This window comes from Artemia franciscana, chromosome 15 (genome assembly GCF_032884065.1).
Source record: "Artemia franciscana chromosome 15, ASM3288406v1, whole genome shotgun sequence".
Taxonomy (NCBI): Eukaryota; Metazoa; Arthropoda; class Branchiopoda; order Anostraca; family Artemiidae; genus Artemia; species Artemia franciscana.
In genome coordinates this window covers 4,803,234-4,817,802 of record NC_088877.1, presented here as the reverse complement: position 1 = coordinate 4,817,802, position 14,569 = coordinate 4,803,234, and the positions used below count along the sequence as shown (strand labels likewise).

Below are 14,569 nucleotides of genomic sequence, written 5' to 3'. Positions count from 1 at the left end.
TGTTTGTTTGTGTGTTGACTGACGTCATGCATGTTTGTCGACTGTCGTCATTATAAGGATTGAGCATTATGCCGCGTGAAGTTGTTTGTCGACTCACGTCATGTTTGTCGACTGATTAAACTACAGATCGGGACACTGGGACGCAAATGACGACCGGGACACAGGGAATATAAATGACGACCGGGACACTCAAAGAGATTACAGACTGGGACACCGGGACACAAATAACGACCGGGACACAGGGAATATAAATGACGACCGGGACACAGGGACACAACCACAACCGGAACGCCGGGGGGCACAGGGGGATATATAAATGATGACCGGGACACAGGGAATGTTCGATTAGCAATCACCATCAACAAAGCTCAAGGGCAATCGTTAGAATAATGAGGTATACAACTGAATACGGATTGTTTTTCCCATGAACAATTATATGTTGCATGTTCAAGAGTCGGTAAACCTGACAATATATTTATATGCACAGACAATGGGACAGCGAAGAATGTTGTATCTTCACAAGATATAAGTATATAAGGCTTTGTATATGACGTCATTATAAGATGACACTACAGACCTGGACACCGGGACACAAATGACGACCGGGACACAGGGAATATAAATGACGACCGGGACAATTAAAGAGAAATTACAGACTGGGACACTGGGAAACAAATGACGACAGGGACACCGGGAGACAAATGACGACCGGGACACAGGGACACAACTACAACGGGGACGTCAGGGGGGCACAGAGGGGATATATAAATGACGAGGGGGACAAAGGGAATGTTCGATTAGCAATCACCCTCAACAATGCTCAAGGGCAATCATTAGAATAATGAGGTATAGATCTGAATCCGGATTGTTTTTCCCATGGACAATTATATGATGTATGTTGAAGAGTCGGTAAACCTGACAATCTGTTTATATGCACAGACAATGGAACAGCGAAGAATGTTGTATGTTCGCAAGTTTTACGCAGATAACTTCAAAGACCACACTGCCTTTCCATGACGAAAGTAAAACAGTTTAAAATAGGGATGATACTTTTTTTATTGACAGTGAATAGATATAAAATTATTTAACTGGATATTTCGAACACATATACAGTGTTCATCATCAGCAGTGAATCTGATGATGAACACTGATGATGAATCAGCAGTTTTACTGCTGATGATGAATACTGTATATGTGTTTTCCATGATATATGTTCCTTTCCATGAAGAAAGTAAATTAGTTCAAAATATGGATGATACCTTTTATTTGACAGTGAATAGATATAAAATTATTTAACTGGATATTTCGAACACATATACAGTGTTCATCATCAGCAGTGAACTGATGATGAACACTGAGGATGAATCAGCAGTTTTACTGCTGATGATGATATGGGATGATATGTGTTCGAAATATCCAGTTAAATAATTTTATATCTATTCGCTGTCAATAAAAAGTTATCATCCCTATTTTGAACTGTTTTAAGTTTTACATAGTTAAAAACATATATAAATCTATCTATATTCACAGGTGGGACACAGGGACACAACTACAATGGCGCATAACTGATATGGTGCGTAACGACTTACGCGCGCGGGGGGGCTTGGGGGGTAGGCGAAGAGCCCCCACCATCTAGGTGTTGGGGTGGCACGAAGCGCCACCCCAACAGCTAGTGGTGCATAAAAATACAGCATACATTACGGTATAGTCTCAGTTGAGTATATTGTCTTATTTGGATTTTTTTAATAAATGAAAGCCATATATCTTCAGAATCAGTTGATATAAGGATCCTTGTTGCTAATCCATGCTATTTGTAACTAAGGTGTGATAGCTGCTCTTATAGTCCTTGATGTCTTGAGTCCCAAATGGGTTGCTAAAGGTTCCTCTTCTAGGGTTCAAAGGGGTATAGCAGAAACGGTTTTGGCTGAGCTTAAGCTTGTACTAGCAAATCGAGTTGTACATTTGTCAGATCTCAACCAAGATACCTCTAGGAGCGAAAATATGACTAAATATTTAAGGGGTATCTCTTGATTAGTAAATGTAAATGTGATGTCTTGTGTCCCAAATGGATTCACAAAGGTTTCTCTTCTAGGGTGACAAAGGGTATAGCAGAAATGGTTTTGGTCTGAGTATAAGCTTGTACTACCAATCAAGTTTTACATTTGTCAGATCTCGCCCAAGATACTTCCAGGAGTAAAAATATGACTAAATCTGTCAGGGGTATCTCTTGATTGGTGAATTTGTATATTTACCTGAGTTGGTGTGCCAGAAATTGTGCATATTTTAAAAAGCTGGTCAATTTGACTGCTCCCTGGAAATAATGGTCGAAAAGTATACATCTCTGCAACAATACAGCCAACAGCCCAAATGTCTATTGGAAAACTGTAATAACTTGCTTGAAGTAGAACTTCTGGGGCTCTGTACCTGTAACGAATTCGTATGAACCATGTTAAGTGCCAAAAACATATTATATTAAAAAATGTCATATAAATCAATTACCTGGGATACTATGCATAGGTTTCAAATGAACAAGTCACGACAAAGTGTAGGGACTAAAACTAATACAAATGATGGTCAGAAAATATGGTCAAAATGATGATTCAAAAATATAAATGATGGCCAGGTCGATGGGTTGAAACAAATCATACTGTCTTAAAGTCCAACTTGGATCAACAAAACCAGGGAACTTCCGAAGGGGCGTGAAGAGATAATGAGAAAAGGCTTAAACGGCTACTTTATAAACAGTTAATTTATATGGAGAGGTGATTGTAAAAAAACTTCAAAATGTGCTGGTTCGATAGTAAGTGGAAAGCTCTGGTGCTCTTTTTAGGAGTAGATAATGATCAGAAAGACGCTCGCTAGAGTCTCGTGCTCTTTTACACTATTTCGGAGGTTATTAATGTTTTTGCTATCATCAGTTTTATACTTGGACTCGTAAGTGTCTTGATCAACAGGAATCTAATATACTAATATATATATATATATATATATATATATATATATATATATATACTAGCTATATATTAGCACACCACCTAGTTGGTGGGGCGCTTCGCGCCCCCCCAAGCCCCCCCTCCGCGCGCGTAAGTCGTTACGCGCCATATTAGTTACGCGCCATTGTAGTTGTGTCCTTGTGTCCCACCTGTGAATAGAGATATACATATATATATATATATATATATATATATATACTAGCTGTTGGGGTGGCGCTTCGCGCCACCCCAACACCTAGTTGGTGGGGGCGCTTCGCGCCCCCCCCAAGCCCCCCCGCGCGCGTAAGTCGTTACGCGCCATAATAGTTACGCGCCATTGTAGTTGTGTCCCTATGTCCCACCTGTGAATATAGATAGATATATATATATGGTTTTAACTACGTAAAACTTGCGAATATACAACATTCTTTGCTGTCCCATTGTCTTTGCATATAAATAGATTGTCAAGTTTACCGACTCTTGAACATGCAACATATAATGGTCCATGGGAAAACAATCTGTATTCAGATCTATACCTCATGATTCTAATGATTGCCCTTGAGCTTTGTTGATGGTGATTGCTAATCGACCATTCCCTGTCCCGGTGTCCCGGTCGTCATTTACATCCCCCTGTTTCCCCCGGTGTCCCCGTTGTAGTTGTGTCCCTGTGTCCCGGTCGTCATTTATATTCCCTCATAATATAAATGACCCTGTTGGGGTGGCGCGAAGCGCCACCCCAACAGCTAGTATATATATATATATATATATATCTATCTATATAAAAATAAGTTGTCTGTCTGTGGATGGATCAGGTGACGTCACCTGAAAAAACTGGATCAGGTGACGTCAAAACTGAAAAAACTAAAAAAGGCAAAAACTACAAAAAAAACTAAAAACTAATAAAAAAAATAAAAGAGCTAAAAAACTAAAAAAACTAAAAAAAGGCAAAAACTACAAAAAAAACTAAAAACTAATAAAAAAGCTAAAAAACTAAAAAAACTAAAAAAAGGCAAAAACTACAAAAAAACTAAAAACTAATAAAAAAAATAAAAAAGCTAAAAAACTAAAAAAACTAAAAAAACTAAAAAAAGGTAAAAAACGAAAAAAACTAAAAACTAAAAAAAACTAAAAAAAAGGAAAAAACTGAAAAATAAGCTAAAATAAAGGTAAAAACCAATAAAAAACTAAAAAAAAAACTGAAAAAACTAAAAAAAGGCAAAAACTACAAAAAAAACTAAAAACTAATAAAATAAAGTAAAAAAGCTAAAAAACTAAAAAAACTAAAAAAACTAAAAAAAGGTACTAAAACTAAAAGAAACTAAAACTAAAAGAGAAAGCGACCAGGACAAAAGGAATGTTCGATTAGCAATCAACAAAGCACCGGGACACAGGGAGTATAAATGACGACCAGGACATAAGTAAAAAAAAAAAAACTATCTATATATATAAAAATAAGTTGTCTGTGGATCTGTGGATCGTGGATCAGGTGACGTCACCTGAAAAAACTGGATCAGGTGACGTCAAAACTGAAAAAACTAAAAAAAGGCAAAAACTACAAAAAAAAACTAAAAACTAATAAAAAAAATAAAAAAGCTAAAAAACTAAAAAAACTAAAAAAAGGAAAAAACTACAAAAAAACTAAAAACTAATAAAAAAGCTAAAAAACTAAAAAAAAACTAAAAAAGGCAAAAACTACAAAAAAAACTAAAAACTAATAAAAAAAATAAAAAAGCTAAAAAACTAAAAAAACTAAAAAAAGGTAAAAAACTAAAAAGCTAAAAACTAAAAAAAACTAAAAAAAAAGGAAAAAACTGAAAAATAAGCTAAAATAAAGGTAAAAACCAATAAAAAACTAAAAAAAAAACTGAAAAAACTAAAAAAAGGCAAAAACTACAAAAAAACTAAAAACTAATAAAAAAAGTAAAAAAGCTAAAAAACTAAAAAAACTAAAAAAACTAAAAAAACTAAAAAAAGGTAAAAAACTAAAAAAAATAAAAAATAAAAAAAACTAAAAAAAAAGGAAAAAACTGAAAAATAAGCTAACATAAAGGTAAAAACCAATAAAAAACTAAAAAGAAAAAAAGGAAAAAACTAAAAAAAATTTTCATCTAAAAAACTAAAAAAACTAAAAAAGGTAAAAACTAAAAGAACTAAAAAAGAAAAAAATAAATGACGACACTCAAAGAGAAAGCGACCAGGACAAAAGGAATGTTCGATTAGCAATCAACAAAGCACCGGGACACAGGGAGTATAAATGACGACCAGGACATAAGTAAAAAAAAAATTAACAAAACTAAAAAGAAGTTAAAAACTACAAAAAAACTAAAAAGAAAAAAAAAACTAAAAACTAATAAAAAAACTAAAAAATCTAAAAATCTAAATAAACTAAAAAAGAAAAAAAAAGGAAAAAAATAAAGGAGAAAAACAAAACTAAAAAACGAATGTATATACAGACCGGGACACCGGGATACAAATGACGACCGGGACACAGGGAATATAAATGACGACCGGGACACAGGGACACAACTACAACGGGGACACCGGGGGAAACAGGGGGATGTAAATGACGACCGGGACACCGGGACAGGGAATGGTCGATTAGCAATCACCATCAACAAAGCTCAAGGGCAATCATTAGAATCATGAGGTATAGACCTGAATACAGATTGTTTTCCCATGGACCATTATATGTTGCATGTTCAAGAGTCGGTAAACCTGACAATCTATCGGTCGCTTGCTCTTTGAGTGTCCCGGTCGTCATTTATATTCCCTATGTCCCGGTCGTCATTTGTGTCCCGATGTCCCGGTCTATATGTCTATATATATGTTTTTAACTACGTAAAACTTGCGAATATACAACATTCTTTGCTGTCCCATTGTCTGTGCATATAAATAGATTGTCAGGTTTACCGACTCTTGAACATGCAACATATAATGGTCAATGGGAAAACAATCCGTATTCAGATCTATACCTCATGATTCTAATGATTGCCCTTGAGCTTTGTTGATGATGATTGCTAATCGACCATTCCCTGAGTCGCCATCGTCATTTATATATCCCCCTGTGCACCCCGGCGTCCCCTTTGTAGTTATGACCCTGTGTCCCGGTCGTCATTTATATTCCCTGTGTCCCGGTCGTCATTTGTGTCCCGGTGTCCCAGTCTCTGATTTCTCTTTGAGTGTCCCGGGTGTCATTTATATTCCTTGTGTCCCGGTGTCCCGGTCGTCATTTATATCCCCCTGTGCCCCCCGGCGTCCCCGTTGTAGTTGTGTCATTTATATTCCCTGTGTCCCGGTCGTCATCCCGGTATACATTCGTTTTTGAATTGGTATATGATGAAATAAATTTTTAATTTTTTCCCTTTTTTTCCTTTTAGTTTTTTTTTATTGGTTTTGACCTTTTTTTAGGTTTTTTAGTTTTTTTCTTTTTTCTTTTTAGTTTTTTTTGAAGTTTTTATCTTTTTAGTTTTTTTATTTTTATTTATATTTTATTAGTTTTCTTTTTCTCCTTTATTTTTCAGTTTTTTCCTTTTTTTAGTTTTTTTTTCTTTTTAGTTCTTTTAGTTTTTACCTTTTTTAGTTTTTTTTAGTTTTTTAGATGAAAATTTTTTTAGTTTTATTCCTTTTTTTCTTTTCAGTTTTTTATTGGTTTTTACCTTTTTTTTTAGCTTTTTTAGTTTTTTTTCGTTTTTTCTTTTTACTTTTTTTTAGTTTTTATCTTTTTTATTTTTTTTTATTTTTATTCTTAATTTTTTTTTATTAGTTTTTAGTTTTTTTTTGTAGTTTTTGCCTTTTTTAGTTTTTTCAGTTTTTTTTTAGTTTTTAGATTTTTACCTTTTTTAGCCTAACCAGGATTTGAACCTGGGACCTTCATTCTCCGTTCTGACACCCTCTCTCACCGAGTGACTACTCCAGCATGTTCATTTTGGTGTTTTAAATGGTATATTATTAACCAAATTAATGTGTTTTACAATATACTAAGCATCGTCATAACAAAAATGACGACAACTAATTTCATGACGTCAGTCAACACAGAAATTAAGTTCTGAAATTAAGTCATGAAATTAGTTGCCGTCATTTTTGCTTTGACGGTGACGTCATTCAAGTTATATAAGACATATTTTCACGTAGAAATCTATTAATGTTTAAGTTTACAATGACTGTGAAGATGCTCAAAGAGTCTATGCCAAAAAACTTGCTGCTGATAGAGAAAGTCAGAAAAGAAAGCGTGCCGAGGAACTATCAGCAGCAAGTTTTTTGGCATAGACTCTTTGAGCATCTTCATCAGTCATTGTAAACTTAAACAATTAATAGATTTCTACGTGAACATATGTCTTATATAACTTGAATGACGTCACCGTCAAAGCAAAAATGACGACAACTAATTTCATGACGTCAGCCGACCCAGAAAAATGACGTCACCTGACAACTAATTTCATGACGTCAGCCGACACAGAAACATGACGTCACCTGATCCACAGATCCACAGACAGACAACTTATTTATATATATATAGAAGATATATCTATATATATATATAAATAAGTTGTCTGTGTGTGTGTGTGTGTGTCGAGTGACGTCATGTTTGTCTGTCGGCTGACGTCATGTTTTCGACTGACGAAATTACAGACCGGGACATCGGGACACAAATGACGACCGGGACACCGGGACATAGGTAATTTAAATGACGACCGGGAAACTCAAAGAGAAAGCTACCGGGACACAAGGAATGTTCGATTAGCAATCACTATCAACAAAGCACCGGGACACAAATGACGACCGGGGCATAAGTAAAAAAAAACTAAAAAAACAAAAAAAAAAGTAAAAACTACAAAAAAACTAAAAAGAAAAAAAACTAAAAACTGATAAAAAAACTAAAAAAGCTTTGAAAACTAAAAAAACTAAAAAAGAAAAAAAAATAAAAAAAAGGAAAAAAATTGAAAAATAAAGGAGAAAAACAAAACTAAAATGGGGAAAAACACAAAAATTTATTTCATCATATACCAATTCAAAAACGAATGTATATACAGACCGGGACACTGGGACACAAATGACGACCGGGACACAGGGATGACGACCGGGACGTGTGTGTGTGTGTCGAGTGACGTCATGTTTGTGTGTCGGCTGACGTCATGTTTTCGACTGATGAAATTACAGACCGGGACATCGGGACACAAATGACGACCGGGACACCGGGACATAGGGAATATAAATGACGACAGGGAAACTCAAAGAGAAAGCGACCGGGACACAAGGAATATTCGATTAGCAATCACCATGAACAAAGCACCGGGACACAAATGAGGACCGGGACACAGGGAGTATAAATGACGACCAGGACATAAGTAAAAAAAACTAAAAAAAAAGGTAAAAACTACAAAAAAAACTAAAAAGAAAAAAAACTAAAAACTAATAAAAAAACTAAAAAAGCTAAAAAATTAAAAAAACTAAAAAAGAAAAAATACAAAAAGGAAAAAAATTGAAAAATAAAGGAGAAAAACAAAACTAAAAAAAATAAAAATAAGAAAAACTAAAAAGGTTATAACCACAAAAAAAAGAAAAAAGAAAAAACTAAAAAAAAGTAAAAACCAAAAAAAGCTAAAAAGAAAAAAGGGGAAAAACACAAAAGTTTATTTCATCATATACCAATTCAAAAACGAATGTATATACAGACCGGGACACCGGGACACAAATGACGACCGGGACACAGGGACACAACTACAACGGGGACGCCGGGGGACACAGGGAGATATATAAATGACGACGGGGACACAGGGAATGTTCGATTAGCAATCACCATCAACAAAGCTCAAGGGCAATCATTAGAATCATGAGGTATAACTAAAAAAACTAAAAAAAAGGTAAAAAACTAAAAACTAAAAAAAGACCAATTCAAAAACGAATGTATATACAGACCGGGACACCGGGACACAAATGACGACCGGGACACCGGTACACAAGAAATCATGAGGTATAGTTCTGAATACGGATTGTTTTCCAATGGACAATTATATGTTGCATGTTCAAGAGTCGGTAAACCTGATAATCTATTAATATGCACAGACAATGGGACAGCGAAGAATGTTGTATATTCGCAAGTTTTACGTAGTTAAAAACATATATATATATATATATATATATATATATATATATATATATATATATATATATATATATCTATCTATATTCACAGGTGGGACACAGGGACACAACTACAATGGCGCGTAACTAATATGGCGCGTAACGACTTACGCGCGCGGGGGGGGGCTTGGGGGGGTATGCGCGAAGTGCCAACACCAAGTAGGTGTTGGGGTGGCGCGAAACGCCACCCCAACAGCTAGTATATATATATATATATATATATATATATATATATATATATATATATATATATATATATATATATATATATATATATATATATATACTAGCTGTTGGGGTGGCGCTTCGCGCCACCCCAACACCTAGTTGGTGGGTGCGCTTCGCGCCCCCCTGCGCGCGTAAGTCGTTACGCGCCATAATAGTTACGCGCCATTGTAGTTGTGTCCCTATGTCCCACCTGTGAATATAGATATATATATATATATATATATATATATATATATATATATATATATATATATATATATATATATATATATATATATATATATATGGTTTTAACTACGTAAAACTTGCGAATATACAACATTCTTTGCTGTCCCATTGTCTTTGCATATAAATAGATTGTCAGGTTTACCGACTCTTGAACATGCAACATATAATGGTCCATGGGAAAACAATCTGTATTCAGATCTATACCTCATGATTCTAATGATTGCCCTTGAGCTTTGTTGATGGTGATTGCTAATCGACCATTCCCTGTCCCGGTGTCCCGGTCGTCATTTACATCCCCCTGTTTCCCCCGGTGTCCCCGTTGTAGTTGTGTCCCTGTGTCCCGGTCGTCATTTATATTCCCTGTGTCCCGGTCGTCATTTGTATCCCGGTGTCCCGGTCTGTTTTTTTGTAGTTTTTAACTTCTTTTTAGTTTTGTTAATTTTTTTTTTTACTTATGTCCTGGTCGTCATTCATACTCCCTGTGTCCCGGTGCTTCCCGGTGCTTTGTTGATTGCTAATCGAACATTCCTTTTGTCCTGGTCGCTTTCTCTTTGAGTTTCGTCATTTATTTTTTTCTTTTTTAGTTCTTTTAGTTTTTACCTTTTTTAGTTTTTTTTAGTTTTTTAGATGAAAATTTTTTTTAGTTTTTTCCTTTTTTTCTTTTTAGTTTTTTATTGGTTTTTACCTTTATTTTAGCTTATTTTTCAGTTTTTTCCTTTTTTTTAGTTTTTTTTTATTTTTTATTTTTTTTAGTTTTTTACCTTTTTTTAGTTTTTTTAGTTTTTTTAGTTTTTTAGCTTTTTTACTTTTTTTATTAGTTTTTAGTTTTTTTTTGTAGTTTTTGCCTTTTTTTAGTTTTTTCAGTTTTTTTTTTTAGTTTTTTATTGGTTTTTACCTTTATTTTAGCTTATTTTTCAGTTTTTTCCTTTTTTTTTAGTTTTTTTTAGTTTTTAGTTTTTTTCGTTTTTTACCTTTTTTTTAGTTTTTTTAGTTTTTTTATACATTCTTTTTTTAGTTTTGTTTTTCTCCTTTATTTTTTTCCTTTTTTTTTTCACAACTACAACGGGGACGCCGGGGGGTACAGGGGGATATATAAATGACGACGGCGACACAGGGAATGGTCGATTAGCAATCACCATCAACAGAGCTCAAGGGCAATCATTAGAATCGTGAGGAATAGATCTGAATACGGATTGTTTTCCCATGGACCATTATATGTTGCATGTTCAAGAGTCGGTAAACCTGACAATCTATTTATATGCACAGACAATGGGACAGCAAAGAATGTTGTATATTCGCAAGTTTTACATAGTTAAAAACACACACACATATATATATATATATATATATATATATATATATATACATACATATATATATATATATATATATATATATATATATATATATATATATATATATCTATATATATATATCCATCTATATTCACAGGTGGGACATAGGGACACAACTACCATGGCGCGTAACTAATATGGCGCGTAACGACTTACGCGCGGGGGGGGGGGGGGTGTGAAGTGCCCCCAACAGCTAGTATATATATATATATATATATATATATATATATATATATATATATATATATATATATATATATATATATATATATATATTATATATATATATATATATATATATATATATATATATATATATATTATATATATATATATATATATATATATATATATATATATATATATATATATATATATATATATATATATATATATATATATTATATATATATATATATATATATATATATATATATATATATATATATATATATATATATATATATATATATATATATATATATATAAACTTGGGTTTAAGTACAACTCTTCACTTTTATCTAAGAAAAATCTTTTTATCATTTTTTTTTCAATTAATCGTCAGCTAAGGGGGTTTCCTCACTGTTCGAAAAAAATGAACTCCTTTACAAACACGCACACATATATGCATTCACATATTCAAATTTTGATATCACATATATATCAAGTATATCGTATATTTAAATTGTGGGTTAATTCGTGCAACTATGGAATGAGAGTTTTCACTAAAATCGGGCTTCCGGTACCAGTACCGGTGCTCTTGGGGATCTAAAATCGGGACAATAGTTTATCTGAATTTAGAATAGTAGTTTGCTACTTCGTGTGCCCTAGGAAATCCAAAAAATGGTATTTTAATTCTAATAATATTTGAATTGAGCTTTGAGTGATGAGGGAAGTTTTTACTGCACTCTTCCTTTGTCAAAGCAATCATACATATCCTATGGGGCATATATGTGTTTATTTTTACGGCTTTACGTTTTTGGTTCTTGGGAGGACGTGTGTTAGTATTCCGTAGGCAAATATTTGCTTCCTTTTACCACCGGTCAACATCATTGACTTACGATTTCCTAGCTAAACAATTTTCGCAATTAATGATCCTGTTGCTAATGATTGGAGTTTCCTTCTAAATTCAGGTCTTTGATACATATCGGGTATTGATACTCTTTGGGATCTAAAATCGGGGGCTGTGGTTTGCTAATTTTGAGAGCCGAAGGCATTTAAAGCGTGATAGTAGTTTGTTATAAAAAAATTTTACAACAAATTTGCAATAAAAAAAATTTAAGGCATTTGTTTTCTTAGTTTGGTACCTTGCAGTGGTACTAATTCACAAGAATGTGGAAGAACTGGGAAAGACTTTTTCTGATTTTTTAAATGAAGACACAAAGGGGGCATTTTTCAAAAATCTAAAATGGGAGTTTTTTTATTTTTTTTTCTACTATCTGAAAAAAAAGTTTTCAAATCAAGAGGGCAGTTTGAGACCCGGTTTTTTTATTGGCATGACTATTTCAAGATGTGTGGCCTGTGGGAAGTATTTTTGCAACTGTTCTTGGTTAGAGAGACCATGGATATCTTATAGAAAACACTTATGCTTCATTCTCATAACCTTATATCTTTAGCTCTTACGGGTGGGGTGAAGGTAGAACATTAACGAGTATTTCTTCCCTGTATTCTTTGGTCTACATTATTGACAAGTCTTTCCATAGTAAAACGATTGTATACACCGGATGTGCTATCATGTTATTTACATTACTTCATCAATTTTTTCTAAGCACCAAAATTAGCAATTTTTGATATTTTGAATTTTCTTGGGTACCGAAAATAGCAAGCTAGTACCCCGAATGTACCTTCACAGAGGTCCCTCCATAGAGGCACCTACTAGAGTTTTACTCATTGAACAAGTCCTCTATATTAATTTTGTGCTTTGCTTTCCTTAAAAATACATTTTCATTAGATATAAAATAAAAAAATTTGGAGTGAATTAGGCGACAGGAATTGAGCTGAAGATAAGTTGATGATCCCAAACACAATCAACGGAAAGAAGTATTTCTCGTCGAAAAAACTATATAACATCAGTAAAACAAAAAAGATTTAATTGGGCAAGGAGAGAAAGAGAGAGACGGAGAGAAAGAGAGAGACAGAAAGAAAGAAAAAGAGAGATAGATATAGATATGTATATATGAGTACCATCGAGTGGAAACGTAATCAGTGTATGGTGGTCTAGAAGCTATATCTCTGGCCAATCCGAAATCACCTATCTTAATAACACCCAGATTTGAGCATAAAATGTTTTCCGGCTTAAGATCCCGGTGAAAAATTCCAAGACTGTGCATATAGTTCAAACCATCAAGAACCTGATATGCCACAATTCGCACCGTTGATTCAGGAAATCCTTTGTCTCTAAAACAAAATGGCATCTGATTAGAAAGGAAATAGTATTATTTTTTTCTGAACTTGCATTTTGTAGCAGAATGTGTCACAGATCTGGCTCTCAGTTAGGTAAAACGTGGAAAAAAATCGAATTAGTAAAAATAGTTTGAACAACACTGAATTCACTGGAAGACGTCAATTTCTCCCTTTTTGTTTTTTTTAAGCACGCTCTCACAAATTGGTACAATGAATGCTGGACATCTTGATTGCCATAGGCTGTCTTAGATAAACTTTTGTGAGGTAACTTAAGGCTCTTTGGATTTTGGTATTTATTTTAGGTTTTTCAGTTGTTTTATTAAAGGCTTTAAATCTCTCTAGGGTCTTAGGAGTTGGGTGTAAAAAAGGTGGAATCTGGAAAGCTTTGACGAGGGAAACTGTTTTTTGTTTATTACATTTTGATTCTAATTATTTACCCTTTCTACCTTTTTAATTATTGTTTTTCTTTTTTATTTAAAAAAAGAAAATTAGCTTAATTAGGTTTGTTATTTTTTAAGTTAAAAAGTGGTTACAAGATATAACAACTCAAGCACTTAAGTTATTTGTATGGTTTATTAGTTGTTTTTTTAAATATAATGCAGCTGTGTTGTTTTTTTTGTGCAAAGTAAATAAAATTAAAAAAGAATAACTATATTTTTTGTTGAGTATTTTCTTGATTTTGATTTACTATTTGATCGCTTTGTTTTGTTTTTTCTTTTGTGTTTATAGACGGCTACTGGTCATATAGTCGAAATACTCACTTGAATTTTGATTTAATCAGTCAGAGCTGAATAGATTTAGAACCGGTGAAGTCAAGTGATTGAAGGTCTAGTGAAGGCTCTAAATCAAAATACATGTAGAGCATTTTGATTGCCTTAGTGTGTCTTAGATAAACTTTTGTAAAGAAGTCCCAGGCTTTTATTTATCTAACTTTTTATTTGGCTTTTAGTTTGCTTTCGTTTTTTTGTGTACCAAGGAGCTTTCTGATCGTGTTCTAGAATTTTATTAAATGTTTGCTTTTTTTTCTTTGTTTGGTTTTTTTTACAGCTCGCTTCGGATCATTGCGAGCTTCGCAGCTCGTAATCGGTCATGTAGCCAAAATATTTACTAAAATCCAATTTTTATCCATATCTTCCAAGACCATTCTTATCCCACATGATTTCTTGATTATCGATTTACTTGTGATCAAAATGAACTATTTTTGGAGCGTTTACACTTAATTTCCTGAATGATATAACACAA

The 14,569-nt window shown here is 33.3% G+C and overlaps 1 protein-coding gene across 2 annotated transcripts in view; it reads right to left on the bottom strand.

Annotated features, from left to right (window-relative positions):
• Nucleotides 1-14,569, bottom strand: part of LOC136036730 (serine/threonine-protein kinase dyf-5-like) — an 84,858-nt gene that overhangs the window by 35,095 nt on the left and 35,194 nt on the right. For both annotated transcript variants that reach the window (XM_065719080.1, XM_065719079.1), the window contains exons 4-5: nt 13,109-13,321; nt 2,253-2,424 (exon numbers count right to left, since the gene is read on the bottom strand). In XM_065719080.1, coding sequence (XP_065575152.1) covers nt 2,253-2,424; nt 13,109-13,321 — 385 coding nt within the window. The remainder of the gene's footprint in view (nt 1-2,252; nt 2,425-13,108; nt 13,322-14,569) is intronic.